Consider the following 15,920-nt stretch of genomic DNA (forward strand, 5'->3'; position numbering starts at 1 on the left):
GAAAGCTACGCATGCCAGCGGATTGTGCTCCTACTCCACCATATATAGTATCTGTAATTGAGGCGCCAGCACCGGAATCGGACCTCTCCAGCAGGGTGAGTGGCTGCCATGTTGTGATATACCTCTGTAGAGTCCCAAGTGAGACCGTACGTCCAACACTGGTGTCCAATTCATATATCCCCCTTCTACAACGGTAGGTCTCAGCCAAAGTCGACCAAGGGTGTCTATACAAGCAACTCACATGCGCCCACCCGCTAGCTTGATGATCGTATAAAGGTAGCACAGACATATGCACACATACACATACAATACGCGCGAACGCACCTAGAGGTACAAAGTGAGAACCAGTCTCGGTTCCAACATAAAGTCTCTGATCACAGAAAACCGGAAATCGTGCCTTTTGCAAAGTTGCGTGGTCGAGTTCACTCCACCCCGTCAGCAATATCCATGTCCCCGTCTAGCGGAGCACGGTCGTAAGCAGCGGGGTCCTCGAAGGCTGGAGGTGCAACCGTGCCTACCGGAATCGCCCTGGCCATGGCCTCGATGATGAAGGACTCCTCAACGCCGGCTTTGCGCCGGAATACTCTCAGCCACCGCTGGCCCCAACGCCGGATGATCTCATCCTCAGGCATAGTACCGCTTCCGTCCCCCCTTTCCATCAACTCGTCATTACTACCGCCAGCGACCGACACGATGGTATCCTCAATGACCCGGAAGAGGACCTGCATGTCGGCCTTCTCACGATTTAGAGTGTCATCTAGAACGCTCAGTTGAGGCTCATACAGACTAGGTTGAGTACGGGCAGCAACAATCTGGCGTAGACGATTGGTGACTTTACCAACAGTGGCGGAAATCATTTCGAAGACGTGCGTCTTTGCAAGAACTGTGCCAGCCTCAAGTTTGTCGACCAGTGCCCATTCGACGACTGACAGCGGTGTGAGGATGGTATAGTTCAAAAGTTTGTCGATGATGTTGATGCCAATACCGGGCTGATCCACCCAGTATTCCATGACGGAGGTGATGATTTGGCGTTGAGCTCGAGGAGACTTAGGCCCAATGGCCAATAATCGCTCCTTGTTTCGCTCAATGCACGACAGGACATGAGAAAGAGATTTGGAGCCCACGAAGCAAATAGCTGTAACAAGTGCGTCGGTCGATGGAAGCAGCGGATCATTGACCCCCAAAGATTTAGCTTGCTCTTCGATTGCATCGATAAAGGGTTGTATCTCCTCATCGCTCGCTTTCTTTCGGACAAGCTGCATAATCTCCTTGCCCTCATTGGCATATGGTGTAGCTGGAATGTGTGTCAATGCAATACTCACGAAATTGCAACCGATCAAGACGCAAATCTGGAGCGGTCGACAGGGGAAAATAGGATTGAAGATAGGGTACTATGAACTCACTATCGGACAAGTACTTGAAATCCGGAGTGTCCTTCTCCTTCCCCTCTGTAATAAATTCTTGATACGGGTCAGGTAAAGTCCCTCTGATGCGCTGAGCAAAGCTTAATCGTATCTCCTTGTCGAGCGCTCCCGTTATAAAAGCCATCCGAGGATGAACCGCGGGTAACTCTAGGTCCTCGATCCTATTGAATCATGTTAGCTTATGTACTAGAGCTATCGGTTTTGCTTTAGCAAACCATTCACTCCATTTCCACGTAAAACCAAAGTTGCTCAAATGATGCGAGAACCAGTCCAGGAAGCGATGACTAAGGTCAAGGTCAATCGATTCAAGGCTGCGATACAGAAAGCGAATGGCTCGGCCCAGGCTCGGGGCGATAGCGGCCGGAGCAATCTTACAGCACTCGGTGAGAACCGAATGATAGTAGACGAATTTGTGCTCTGGGCATGGCAGCTGGAATAATTGAGAAAACACTGCATCCACGGCGACGTCTTCGGGCTTCCATTGCGGGCGGTCAGTGGATAACTCACGCAAGCGATCAAAAGGCGTGGCCCGCTTCACGAATGTATTCGGTGTAAAATAACAGTCAACGTCAATCAAATACTTCGCAGTTGCAATACGATTAAAGTCAAGGATGTTGATTGTGTCAACAAGCGAGTCTCGCAACAGAGACGACGCAATATCCGTGGTTGGAGGAACGGTTTCGATATCTTGATTCGCATATACAGAGAGATAGATCTCTGGGAAGATCGCCCTTGCCCCGTTGCCGACAGGATTAGGCATGACGATTTGTGGGAAAGCGTGTTTTGGTCCGGGGCCCGCAGAGTTTGGTGATCGGTCCTCTTCCCCATCTTGAGCACCCTCGTCTCGAACATCTTCCTGTGCCCCGAGAGATTCATAGATCCGTCTCCATGGGCGCGGAAGGCATGCGAGCTCCCAGGACTGAGTAGATTCTCTCTGCAGATGTTTCTGCATCAAGCTAATGATGCTCTCTGTGGCGGTCGGCTTGCCTTCATGGAGACTGAACGGGTTCACGAGATCCACAAGCGCATGCGGAGTGGAAGCGATGATGTCCGTCTTCTCGAGAAGAGCAGTAGCCTGAGTGTCGAAGCCGGTTGCGGGCGATGCCATCGCATATGGTAGTGTGAAGAGGATGATCTTAACGAGCTCCAGACCGAGCAGCTGTCGCAAGCTATTAGCATGAGTTCGGTTCATAAAAGCGTGCTACTGATAAACTCACATCCTCAGAGGACGCGGTTTGGAGATCAACTGCGCGAGAGAAGATTTCCTCCAGCACGGGAAATATACCGTCTCCTTCAAAGATGCCTTGAAGGCACCCGAGGAAACGAAGGAGGAGCTTGACTTCACGCCAGGCACCGGCATTGACGTATTTTTGTAACGATTCTCCGGCCCTCTTCAGTATGTCTGAAACTGGCTCTGATTTCAGGACATTTGCGGCAAGAACTGTGGCCGCGATGAAAGGGATCTTCAATGGCTGCTCAAGAACACTGCGACCATTGTTAGCTTGGGGCCAAGGTATTATCAATCGTAAGGGGGTGGCGGGGGTAGTCACATACAGATCGACTGCGGTGTCAAGGAATACTCCCTTGATTTCTTCATCTCCATAATTATCAGTCACAGATTTGGCGATCTGGATAGCGTCGTCCTCTACTCTTCGGGCAGCCTGGAGCGAGGTGAAATAGGTCAGCTAGAGCTCTTGTAAAGGTGAACACCGACGCGAGCCGTTTCATCGCAGGTGATCGTACAGATTCGGCGATTGTGAGCAGCTGCCTGCGAATCTTGACAAACAAAGGCTCCTCGTATCTGCGCCTCTGGCGGCGGTCGTAATCATCGTCCTCTGATCGCGCACACCTGTCAGTCTGTATGGTAATAGGATCGTGTCGGGTCATGGAAGTGGAAGACAAAACGGAGCTAAGTGAAACAATATAGCCACTGAAATGGGGCTTAAGCGAGCGAGCAGACGGTGTTACTGACCTCGATAGCGCCTCTTGCGACCACCCCTTGGGCCATGGGGTCGACGTTCGTAATCGGCCATGAAGGAAAGTGCTAGGTAAACCCGGACAGCTTCGCACACAGAAGGCAACTGAACAAAGCGAAGAAGTGGTGGTCTGTAGCAAGTGTGTCAGAGAAAACCGGAGCTATGAGCTCTTCAGCAGGGCCTGGGTCGGGGGTAAAGAGCGAGTATGTCTTGAAGCAAAACAGCCCCGTTGATGCGCAGCGATCCCGGCCGGAGCTTGGGATCCTCCGACCCGCTGATTATATAACCGCGCACATATTTCAACCAGTTGACTCGGGCAGTGCGCTCTAACTACCTATTCGGTGAAATACTCAATACCCACTTCGTCTCGAGGACGGCAAAAACCAGTAGAACTGGCCTCTATCGCATCTGTCTATCAATTTGAGCTAAAGCCCATTTCCAGGTCTACCAGTTGCGGCTGTACACGTACAACGAGATACAGGGAGGTGTAAGTGTATCACCATGCCGGACAAATCGTTAAGAGACCAACATATATTGGTTGAGCAATCATACATTGCCGGATATGGATATCCAGGTATACGTCAGGGAAGTCTAGCGAAGAACCATAACAAAAGCATGCAAGAAAGGTAAGTTCTGTCTGCTTTCGGAGATCAGAGGCAGTCCTGTGGCAGTAACTAGCATCGTAGCTTCGTCTCAAGCCAGTCCAGCAGCACGACCATCCTTGTCAAGCGAACGACGGTTGAGAAGATCCTGAAGTAGTAATAGGTTGATGATACCTTAGTATAGGGGGAACACGGGAGAACAACGAATCAAGAGGGCAATGGAAAGATGGAGATTTTGACAGTTCGGATAACAAAGCAATATAGGAAGATATAAGAATAAAAAAGAAAGTAACGAAGCAAAAGAGACACACAGATGGGGCTTCTAGAGCTGCAAGTCAAGGAGAAGACCTCCAATTCCTATATTCAAGCACACTCACAGGCACAACACAATGTGCATCCAAACAAAGAAAATCCTCATAATATCTGACGCATTTGTAGGATATCCCTTACCGCCCTTTTGAGCAAGATTTGCGGGCAACTTGCTGCAAGGGCCCCTTGAATGGGAGGTTCGCAAACGACAGACTCAAATTCCGAAAGGCAGACTCACGCAATAAGGGTATCACTTTTTTTCTTCTTTCCCAAGAGCTGTCTCAGACAACTCGGTAGCTCCAGGATATGACAACTCATCGAACCATGTCTGTAAGACAGCCATTATCCCTGAGCCCCTCTTTGAAACTTTTCTGTTCATCGCCCGGGACACACGTCGTCTCCCCCAGCTCACTCTCTTTTTCTTTCTTTTCATTCTGATCATATATCCTTTTTTTTTTGGTGCCATTTCCGCCCTTATGCTTGCGTTATGCCATTTCTCTCCGTTTCGCTCATTCAGAAGCCAGCTCCCGGATGCCCCAACCGATGGGTTAGGTCTACGACATTGACAAACCTTACCCATTTATCACAAATCGCCCGATGCACGAAAGTGAGCCCATAGGACATGAAATCAAATACCTGCAATCATGTGCAATGACCCTTGCACTGTAGAAAGCGTGTTACTCATAGGCTTCACCTGCATCAACTCAGTCCAGGCGTGCGAGCATTTCTTCCTTAGAGAGCGGTTTAAAATTGTTGATATCCAATCCACGGGCCTCAAGAGCAGGGCGCGCATGAGGAGGAACCAGCCGATTGTTTATTCCGGGGGCAATGGAAAGCTCTGCGAGGGCAGGCATATGTCAGCATTTGAGACAAGCAAGGTGCACTGAAGCCAACGGAAGACAAACCATGTCTGGAAAAATCGAAGAGATTTGGGAGGTCCCTTGTTGAGCCGCTGGGGTGTCGTGAATCGGGAAGCCGAGTGTTGGGATCTCGGAGCTCGTCAAAGAATGGGTGGCACATCGCCTCAATAGCTGAAAGACGTTGCGTAGGGGTGTATTCAAGCAAGGCGGAGATCAAATCAATGGCCTCGTGAGGTGCCCTCCGGAAGACCTAATGCTGAATTAGACATTGATGACTTACAGGGAAAAAGAAAAGGAAGGAAATGGAAATCCATCGGACACGACCTACCTTGTTGAACGGGTGGGGCTTGATCTGGGGAAATTTGTGTTCCATGTAGTTGGGGTTCATGGTTCGGATCTGCTCTCGCGTTGGTGTTCCCAAAACTTTGATAATCTCCACCAATTGGTCAATCCCTGACTCTCCAGGGAAAAGGGGCTGTCCGAGCATCAACTCGGCCATAACGCAACCAGTGGACCACACATCTAAGAAGCTTTAGCATCCAGAATATTACGAGGGTGACCGGCGAGGTTTACCGATCTTTGTGGTGTAATTCGTCGCGCCGAAAATTAACTCTGGTGCTCTATAGTAGCGAGAGCAAATGTACGAGACGTTCGGCTCATTTTCGACGAGAATCTTCGCGGAACCAAAATCGCAAAGCTTCAGAATGCCGGTGCTCGGATCCAGGAGGAGGTTTTGCGGCTTGATATCTCGATGACAGATGCCCTGGGAATGGATATAGGCCAAGGAGCGGAAAAGTTGGTAAATGTATAGCTTGACCTCTAGCATCGGCATTGTCGTCTTCAGCTTGTTGAAATAGCGTGACGCCCGATACACCGTTTCCGGTACATATTCTAAGACGAGGTTGAGGTAAACTTCGTCCTTCTGCGATCCGATCAGTCAGTATGGAGTGACCCAAGAAAACCCAGGTTCTGCGACACTCAAGTGGAGAAGCATGAGGTCAAGCCAAACATACCCTTTCGCCGTTAGAATAGTAGAAAGCTTTGAGCTCAACGATGTTAGGGTGGCGCACGATCCGCATGATTTGTAGCTCGCGGTTCTGTGAGATTGTCAGAAACCTTGCAGGAGTGGTCAAACAGTTGGCTCGAACCACGTACTTTGAACCGCTTGTCTTGAAGAACCCTCTTGATGGCAGCGTCCTCGCCGCTTGGCATCATCTTGGTCTGGAAGACGACACCAAATGATCCATTGCCGACGATTTTGCATTGTGAGTAGGAGATCTCCTTGGTTTCCCCGGTGAGTCCATCCTGGACTTTCTCGCGGACGACCTCTATGCGATCAAGAATAGTGGGGAGGATAGAGTCAGCCATCTGGCTTGATGATGATACGATGGACAATGGGTGATTTAGAAGAGAAGGGAGAGCGAGGGGAGGATTGTGTCTTACCACCGATGCGCAAACTCGAGAACACCCCGGGCCGATTCTGTGACATCACGGATGGCTGGTGGAGACGACAATGGGCGGTAGCTAGAGCAATGCTATGGACAATGGGAGTCCCTGAGGGTGAACAGTGAACGGATGCGAAGGGATATTGAAGCAAGGTGTGCAGAGTCCGTTTGGGCAGAGCTGTCGTCGGTGGAGCACAAGTTGGGGAGGGGTGCGCTGGGAGGGCGGAATATCCGAAGGATGGTGGATGTTGAGTGGAGGTGCGCGTGAGATGAAAGGTTGAGAAGCGGGCGGGCGAATCGCAGAAGGGAAGACTCCGGCGACCACCTAGGACCAATGACTTGGAGAGGACGCCAAGAAGTACAGGACACAGAGAGGACCAGAGAGCAGTTGTCGCCCGGAGAGGATGGGATCGAACTGCGGGCGGGCGGACGAGGGGAGAAGAACAAAAAGAGAGAATAGAGAGTTGGGAAGGGGTGTGGGTAGGGAGAAAGAGAGAGAGAGAGGAACGGAGAGAAGCAACTGGAAAGAAATCGGAACAGCTGATTCGAGGGAATCGGTTGGGAGAGAGAAGAGCAAGTGGCAGGACGAATTCAAGGAAGGGCGGGTAAGGTACTAAGTAAAGGGTAAAAGAGAAGCACAGGTTCTCACAGGGGGGAAATGATGGTCGGAGGAGGCGAGAGAGGGAGGGAGAGAGAGAGAGGGAGGGAAGAGCAGGAGGGAGAGCGAGAGAGCAGGTGACGTTGGTCGAGCGAGGAAGCCCGAACACGCGCGGGCTGCAGGAACGCGGCAATAAAGCACTCGGGAGGGAGAGGGAGATAGTAAAGTAAGGAACACACGAGCCAACTCCCTATCGCTTCCTCCGTCCCTCTTCTGTTCCTCTTCGGGCAATATCAGCAGATATCATGGATCAAATGCGATGAATGAGTAGACATCGCAGTCTACTCAATCCAAATTGCCCAGGGAAAAAGGGAAGAAGATCGGACACGGAGAGCAGAGCAGGTATCTACCAAAAGGAGAAAGAAATGAGCATTGCTACTAACTATACTAGTACTTTAGCTACAGCTTGCCCCCAGTCTTTGGGAGGTTTGGGTTTAGGTAGTTTAGCTTGGAAATTATTCGGAGGGCACTCAGGGCAGAGGCAGCGGCGGGAATGGAGACGGGGTTCCCTCTTTACTAACGGCAGTAACTTACATGTTACTGGCGGATAGACCATGCAGTGCGAATTGGAAGGTTAGCAATATGTATCAATCGAGAAAAGGATTGCTGTTTGTGGCCTCCGACATCACATTCCCCGACAAGGCTAGCTCTTAAGTAACTTGAAAATATAACTGTATGCACTTGCCACCTTTCTAGGACTTCCTAAATAACAGTTGATAAGCCAGTGAGTGAATATTTGTATTGCTACTACTACCTAGTACCTACTATTTAGGCAGGTAGTAGCTTGGCCGGTTCAGTACAGTACAGCATGTATATATGTATGTATGTATGTATGTATGTATGTATGTATGTATGTACGTGTCCTATTACGGTATCCTACTGACACCATGGCATGGGCACTGCATCTAAACCGTACAATCTTCCCCATCATGGATAGCTTGGGGACGTTCCTACTCTTCCATTCCACTGTAAGTCTGAAAATGAATAGCTTCTAGCCTTCTATATATCAATCCAAAGCACCTATGACGCTGATTTCCTTACTGCAAGTGGACGCAAGGTACATACATATATATGCTCTAGGCATCTTTTGGATGAATTCGTGTCGCAAGAATTCATCGCTCACAAAAAGCCTACCGTACCAGAGACCTCGTTGTGCGCCATGCTACCGACCCATACATAGTCTTTTTTAGAGTTGGAATCCGCCACCTGATGAGGTCACTGCGGGTGGGCGAGGGCAGAGCGAAGCTTGTAAGCCGACGGCGCCAACGCAGAGGACGATAATGAACCCTCAGACATGAGCGCAACTAGTCACTAGCAAGTGAACTAGAAAACGATCATTTGAAGGGTTGATGACGGACCGAGTGTGGAACCGCTGAGATTGGGCGGGAGCTGCTACTGCTCCCATGGGCAGATGACCTTGGCTCCGAGCGTCCGGGTTTGGGACTCAACAACGTGCTGTTTAGTCTAGGGCCACAGGGAATGAATGGATTGCTCTTAATCTTAGAGAGGAATCTTCAGGATTGCACACTCCATAATCAATTTAGCGACGGAGTCGGAGTTTTGATTCCATTAATTGATCATTCCTGGCCACGGTCTCGCCCGGAGGCGGGGCTAGGACATTAATTGAATACAAAGCTGGTAGCACTTCCATTTCAATGATCGCTGCTCTCTGTCCCTGCAGTAGGCACTGGGCAGAAGAAGACGAAAAAATTTGATCGAGAGGTATTGAACTAAGTCAAGGAGGAGGGGGTTTTGGTCAGGTAACTGCAAGACGCCGCTGCGGCGGGGGTTTCTACTATGTACAGTACTTACTCTATTCTTTCTTATGTGGTGGGATTTATAGTACTGTAAATAGCCTGTGTATATACTTATATATTTACTATAGTAGCACAGGCGAGTATTTCTGCGCCGGAGAAGTGGCTCTTGAGGTACTTCAACGATGTCATGACCTGAGGAGGCTTTGCCCCTCAGGGCTGTAACTGGGAGTTCCGGTGACAGGCACTGCACTCAGCTGGAAGGGTAAGTAGTAGTACCTAGTAGTAGCCTTCGCCATCATCCAGATCCATGATCCGCTGTTATTGGTTTGCTCATGTCAAGTGACCATCCGCGATTTTCACCCAAGCATCCTATTGATTGGCTGACCCAGAAGACGCTGAAGGCTGTATCGGGTCACGCACGGTACAGTATGGTAAGTTGGTGACCTGGGCGGACTCCGAATTTCGACTTAGGTATAGTACTTAGTAATACCGTACTGGCATGTTTGGTCAATCTCCAGTGAGGTATGTATGTATGTACCGACATGCATCTTTCACGACAACGACGAATCTCTAGATTTCAGCGCTTGCTCTATCTTTTGCTACCCGTAACCGAGCCTTTAACTCATAGATAGCTTTGAGTCAGACATGTGAAATCAGAAATCGCCCCTTTCTCAAGAGCACGTTGGGAACCTGGATCGTTGCCCGCCCACTGGGCTGTAGCCCGCTCAGTTCCATTGCAACACGATTTGATCGACAATGAATAAATGATGCAGTAGGTAGGGGAAGCTCATTCGTTCCTACGTCCCTGTTTATCATTCTAAAGCGGTCAAGCATCAGGCAAGCGGGTTCGAAAAGATATCACCACACAATAACTAATACTACTTCACTGTGGTCAAGCCTCCTGTGGCTCATCCGGTGCCACACTCAGAGCCTGACGGGGGTCGAGTTACTCTCATGGGACGACGGATGGCTCCTATGACGGATACTTTAAATGCCGTACTCCTAAAGCCATGATTGCCGCTCTCTTCTATCGGCATGGAGCAGTATAGCCACAGGTTGGTTCGGTGAATGCGCATCCAACCGTAGTATTCGCCACAATGCTTCACAATGAGGAGCCGCGAGTTGGTGGTATTAAGAGCTGGTCTCGGTATGGTAGTCTATGGTAGTCTATTACCATAAATGTACTTAGTAGAAATAAATGACCTATATATCCTAAGGCCCACCGAGGACCACGCGCACACATACAAATTGGACTAGGCTTGGGTATCTTTATCTACCATGGCCTAGATCCTACGCTCTACGGGCCTCAAATTAATAACATAAGCATAGTCCAACTATAGTAACTGGAATGAATTACACTTTCACTTTCCTTAGAAAGTAAGACTGATATATGCTGTGACAGACCCCTCGATGAAGCTCGTCTTTCTTTGCTATGAGGTACATCTATAAAGATATAGTGATTCACATGTGGTTTAAAAATACGCCTAGTGTAAATACTATCAAATTAGGCAATGTAGAGGAGAAACACAGAGATTAACGAGAAGACAAACCAAGACAGGTTGTGCATGTGTCGAAAGTCTCTTGCCATGCGAGCAGTATCAAGTGTCCAATGGACCGCAACTAAGATAGACCCTAATATATGTAAGGCGAGATTGAAGGTTGTCCTGTAAATTTAAGTCACTTCCAATCAAGAACAAGAATAACCAGTTCAATTGCAGTCTACAACCACATCAATTGTAATGGAACGTAAACAGTAACAATCATGTATTACACAGTTGGTTTCACCTTTAGAGCAGGGTTGACACAGGTTGTTATCATCCAGCTTTGTTCTGGCGACGTTTGTAAAGATGGTCTAGGCATACACACAAGATTCAGTGATAGCAACCAGGTAGAGCTTTCCCAGTACCTGCCTTAGTAGCTGTCCAGATCCAGAGCATTGCCATCAGTGCAGTGGGGTTAGCTCAATTTGCTTGCGGCTATTGCCGCTTCATGTACTGCATTCACAGCAGCCTTAGCTGTGACAATAATAAGCTTCTCCTAGCGATGCTATTATAAAATTAGGTCACACTGAACTGGGTGCTTCAAAGTGCTTAGCCATGCAAGTAGCTGTGCAGTATAGAGTTGCCGTTTTGATATTTCAAAAAACGTGTTTTTTGCGCCTTTGGGCCTACCAAGAATGTAAGGGAAAAACTGGTTTTTGCTTATATATTCTGCACTAAGCTCTTTTAAGAATAGGCTTATCAGTAGGCTCCAAAGCTGAATTTCCGATTAGTAGATAAACTATACTAATTAGTCAGCTACTGCCAAGAGACCCACTCAAATACGTATCAGTGAAAGGAAAAAGATGGCCAAAATACACAAATACATGAAAGGGAAATCCAGAAGCGTATTGCGGCATCCCTAGTGCAGTAGCATTCCTTTTGAGTTCTCTGCCCGATCTCTAGCTTGTTGAAGCTCTAGAATTGGTAATCAAATTGTGATTGTTATCAAAAGCAATGATACGTCTTCGCGAGTATCCTGCTCTGTTATGTAAGACAAGTCGTTCTCTGGAATCCATCGGTATTACTGAATCTGGAGCATAATTTATCTTGCTGTCCAATGTTGAATTCCCTCCCTCTAAGCTGACCTTAAGAAGCCATTGAATCCTAGTCAATGAACCTATACAATGGGCTTGAAGAATCTCGAACCAAGATGAATCAGACCAATGTCCACCGTATTTGCTTGAGGCTCTTCAAAATTACCGGGACACTTTTCGACACCATGAAAAAGAAATTCACAGGAGTTCAAAAGAGAAAAGGGAAAAAAGAAAAGAAAAAAACAAACAAAAATGAGAACAAAGTGAAAACAAGCACTACAGCCAGGTGATTCTTGCTGATTATCATTGCAGGAGATTGAAGTGGCACCTGCGCCATTGACAGCCGATCATTCATAAACAGGCTATATGCTGTATAACTTACTGTACGTTGTTAGCCGACAGCAGTGTGCTTTTTTCTCTCTGATTCTCGGCTCTGAGCTTCGACAAGTCCTGAATTGATCCCTGAATGTTCGATTTGCTTTGTGGCTGCGAAGAGGGCGAAATAGTTTTGATTAAAAGGGTCAACCAGCCAATTCTACTCCGTACTAAGTATTACACAGAATGGGAAGTTGAATCATCCTTGAGATCTGGAGTATCATTCATAACATCCACTGACTAAGGTGGAAATTAAGAGGGCAAACCCACAGATGAGGAAGCAGTATCATGATGTCACGGTGGGGAAATCAGCGGAGAGAGAAGAGAGAGGGGAAAGAAAAGGGTAACTGCCCGCGGCGAAATACATGAGTAATACTGTCAACGATGGCTTCACTACCTTTTTCTCACTGGTACAATTCTTCTCGTTTCCACCCCTCTTTCAGACTCTGGACAAGAACCAGGAATTGCCATAATGACACTCAAATTCCACTCGGGACTCGCTCGCCAATCCAATGAGACTGCCTGATGCTACCTACAAATGTTGCAGATTGGTGAGCCCGAAACACATTCATCGAACCCCGGCCCCAACCGGGCTTGCAAGATGTACTCGTTAAAAGTGGTAATGTACTGTGCTGTGCACAGTGCGATGGATGGAGTATTAGTACTAGGTACCTACCAGTAACTATAGGTATCTACTATGTTCTGTCTAAAGTAATCAGGTGGGTTCGAAATCACGAGGCCTACACTGGGCGATTGGAGGTTGGTTAATTGGTTAATTTCACCCTACCATGGAATGGAGACTAATCTTCTACCAGAATTTGACTCAAACTAACCAGCTCTATGATTCAGGGAGCAGTCTATGGATTGTACTCTATCTATGCCACGAGGTATCTACATCTTCAAAACAATTTGTGGCAGCCCTAAGTTAGCTCAGGGCTCTTAAGCTCCCCCAATTCTAACACACGGGAGCTTGTTCTACCCCATCGCACAAGTCCTTCTTTCGGGCAATGCGAACTAGTCTACGGGCCTCGGGGAACGATGATTCGGACTAGTTTGCTGGGGTTGAAAAGCCATCAATATCATTGGGCTGGAGATTTGAAGCGATTCCAGCAACCCCAGCGAGGGCCTTAAAAGGAGTGCCGCTAGTCTAACTTGTGGCTAGTCAGTATCTTAGTAGGTATCCACTGGACGGCCTTCCCCACCACTTGACTTCGATACGGCTTGCCGTCGTCTTTCATTCAACGTTATCCTGTACATGTCTGCTGCACCTAACCTCTCTTATTGCTTTGAGGAAGAACCTAGGTGCTTATGGTTGTTCTCGCAGTTTATTCCTGGTGAGGACCAGAGATGCTCGCTACCCGGGGTCGTTCTTTCATTAAAGGAATGAGAATCCTACTCGAGTTGCACCTCACCCGCAACATGGATTGACATTTACCCATACATAGCGTGTCGTTCGCATTATAAGGTTTTCAATCGGGTATTTGGACTATATTCAGGCGAACGGTGTCGATAGTCAATCCTATTTCGTGCTCTTCCTTAATTTCCACAATTATATATCCCAGTATTTCCTCTCCCCTGTTCAAGGCGAGGACTCTCACAGAGAGGGATGGCGTGGACTTGAGCATGGCTATGAGCGTAATTGTTTTCCGTGCTGCCATCTAGGCCAAGGGATGGATTTTAATAAGCATCACAATCTTTTTTTCTTTTACATTACCCCATCTATGATGCATCAGGTAACAGCAAGAACTTCCCACAGGTGATGCTTCCATGCAAGCTCAGTAGTCCTCTTAATCCGCCGAGGTAACCATCGAGAAGGGGGAAGAAAGAAAAGAAAAACGTGAAGGAACAAAGGTAAGTGAGATCATGGGACCGAAGCCATAGACAGAATATGAAATAACTGCGACCGAATCAAGAAAGCATCTATACAAAATTGGGTTCCGTGGCGTGAAAATGACTGCAGAAAACTGCACTCATGGGCATTAACCGAGGTGACACACCACCTTCCAAAGATACACATGGAGAGAGAAGAGCTACTAAAACAGAGATTGAAAAATATATGAGCCAGGGGCAGGCAAAAAACGATAGCTCCTAGCTCCCACGCTTGTGTGGGAGTCATTAGGCCCAGCTACGTGCTAGGGCGTTTTTAGAAAGGAGGAGGGATCATGCCCTGGGCCTCAACCTTCTCTTGCTGCTCCATCAATTCCTCGCCAGCGATTTCGAGGGAAACAGCAAGGCCGAGCTTGGCCGTTTGCTATGGGAAAACCAGACGTCATTACCCAGTTTCACTGACAACACGTTGGGGATGGGATCGACTCACCTTGGCCTGATCGATCTCGCCGGCAAAAGTAAGGGCAATCGGCATGGCTATACGCTTCTCGAGAAGGCAGCTGACCTTTCCGGCACTGTCGACCTGAGCACGGAACGTAGAAGCACGGAAATCGTACTTGGCACCAATAGCAGTGGTGCCATCACGGCTGGGACCGCCCATCAGTGCAGCAGCGGCGTTAGGAGCAAATTGCAAGTTCATATCGACACCGGCCTCAACGCGCTCAGAAAGTTTCTTCCAGTACGAGGCAGTGAGAACACCCTGAGCCTGAAGTTGAGCGCTGGCAATCCAGTCGTTGGCCTTGTACCGAGCACTGTATGAAAGTGCACTCTCCGGACGAGTGTTCATACCCTGGCGCTGCCAGATCGCTTCGAAACCAAGTGCCAGGCTGGGAGTAACGGATTGAAGATAGCTGCCAACGAAGATACCAGTGAGACCTCCGTCCAGGAGAGATGGGTTGAAAGCCTTGAGAGAAGCGGAGAAGTCATCACCGGTGTAGTCCTGATCGACCTGAATGAGAGCTTGACTGGAGCCGGCCATGATTTGGGTGTTGGTCTTGGTGACCAACTTAGGGGTCCAACGGTAGTTGGCAACAGCAGCGAGCCCACCATCGCTTCCAATGTTACCTTGCATGAAGACCTGTATAAGAAGGTTGAGTACCATCAGTCTCCGGATACAAAAGTGATGAGCTGCAGTTGGAGTATCTCAGATCAAGGGAGGGTTACCTTCGGACTCCCATACATGGCGGAGAAGTTGTACGGAGGCAGATTTCCGGACGAGCCCATGGAGAACGCATGCGACACACGGAACAAGGGAGACATTCCGAAGACCTTAGTCAAGTCGGCACGAAGTCCTGTGAACATGAAGTTTGACAGCAGAACATCCTTTTGCACCTCCCGGGCGATGTTCTCCACGGTTCCTGGGTTAGACAGGCCGAGGGCGGCCCTGCGCTCGGAGAACGACGAGTAGGCATCCTTGAGTGCTGCGGCGACGGAATTGTCCGTCAGGAACGATGGAGGAGTCAGATATTCGGACATTGTGAAGGGTTATGGAGGGAAAAAAAAGGTTCCTATAATCGAATGGAAGGAGGCGGACGTGGATGGTGACGCGGCCGTCCTTGAGAGAGAAGACGGAAGGACAAGCCTAGGAACTAGACACCAGCCCGAGTTAAAGACCGGAGTAAGTGGAAAATGCTTGCAGCGGTTGGAAAGCAGGTATCGAGGAATGTGCCTGACCTGCTCGGAGGAGTGGTTGAGAGGAGGGAGCGTCGAACACCGAGACAGAGGCTGGTGAGGTTCAGTTGATTGACGATTGAAGCCCAGAGCTTTCGGGACTGAAAAAAGTCGCTCACCTTCGCTTTTCCGCTCGGGCTGCGGCTACGGTGTCTGCGGTTCACCGCAGCAGCACTTGGAGCCAGCATACTCGGACTTTCAATTTAGCCGCGATGATCTAATCAATTGCCGTGACTTACTAGTTAAGTTAGTTATACGGGCAGCGAATATGGTGACTGGGCGAAGTGCGACGGCGGTGATTCAATTTCTTACGCACTGCTGGACTTGTGATCCTCATCCGATGCTTGTACTTTATGGCTTCGTAAAGGTCCTGGATTATTG

At 48.7% G+C, this 15,920-nt stretch overlaps 3 protein-coding genes across 3 annotated transcripts; all 3 read right to left on the reverse strand.

Annotated features, from left to right (window-relative positions):
- Window positions 1-422: 422 nt before the first annotated feature.
- On the reverse strand, window positions 423-3,457 carry BO97DRAFT_355634 (NCBP1 family protein; the record flags this gene model as incomplete). Its single annotated transcript, XM_025692142.1, has 7 exons — window positions 423-1,294; window positions 1,404-1,585; window positions 1,640-2,583; window positions 2,642-2,909; window positions 2,979-3,085; window positions 3,168-3,259; window positions 3,418-3,457. The coding sequence occupies 7 exons, from the start codon at window positions 3,455-3,457 to the stop codon at window positions 423-425; spliced, it is 2,505 nt and encodes an 834-aa protein (XP_025546889.1).
- Window positions 3,458-5,015: 1,558 nt separating this feature from the next.
- On the reverse strand, window positions 5,016-6,660 carry BO97DRAFT_355679 (GSK family serine/threonine-protein kinase; the record flags this gene model as incomplete). Its single annotated transcript, XM_025692144.1, has 7 exons — window positions 5,016-5,149; window positions 5,217-5,421; window positions 5,500-5,693; window positions 5,745-6,093; window positions 6,185-6,268; window positions 6,327-6,499; window positions 6,615-6,660. 7 exons carry the CDS (start codon window positions 6,658-6,660, stop codon window positions 5,016-5,018), a joined length of 1,185 nt encoding a protein of 394 aa, XP_025546890.1.
- A 6,985-nt stretch (window positions 6,661-13,645) lies between these two features.
- tom40 (TOM complex pore protein TOM40) lies at window positions 13,646-15,617 on the reverse strand. Its single transcript, XM_025693076.1, has 3 exons — window positions 15,033-15,617; window positions 14,299-14,946; window positions 13,646-14,232 (listed from the first exon to the last, which is right to left on the reverse strand). Exons 1-3 carry the CDS (start codon window positions 15,342-15,344, stop codon window positions 14,125-14,127), a joined length of 1,068 nt encoding a protein of 355 aa, XP_025546891.1. The 5' UTR covers window positions 15,345-15,617; the 3' UTR covers window positions 13,646-14,124.
- Window positions 15,618-15,920: the final 303 nt, after the last annotated feature.

The sequence above is a fragment of the Aspergillus homomorphus genome (genome assembly GCF_003184865.1).
Source record: "Aspergillus homomorphus CBS 101889 unplaced genomic scaffold BO97scaffold_59, whole genome shotgun sequence".
In the NCBI taxonomy this organism is placed as follows: domain Eukaryota; kingdom Fungi; phylum Ascomycota; class Eurotiomycetes; order Eurotiales; family Aspergillaceae; genus Aspergillus; species Aspergillus homomorphus.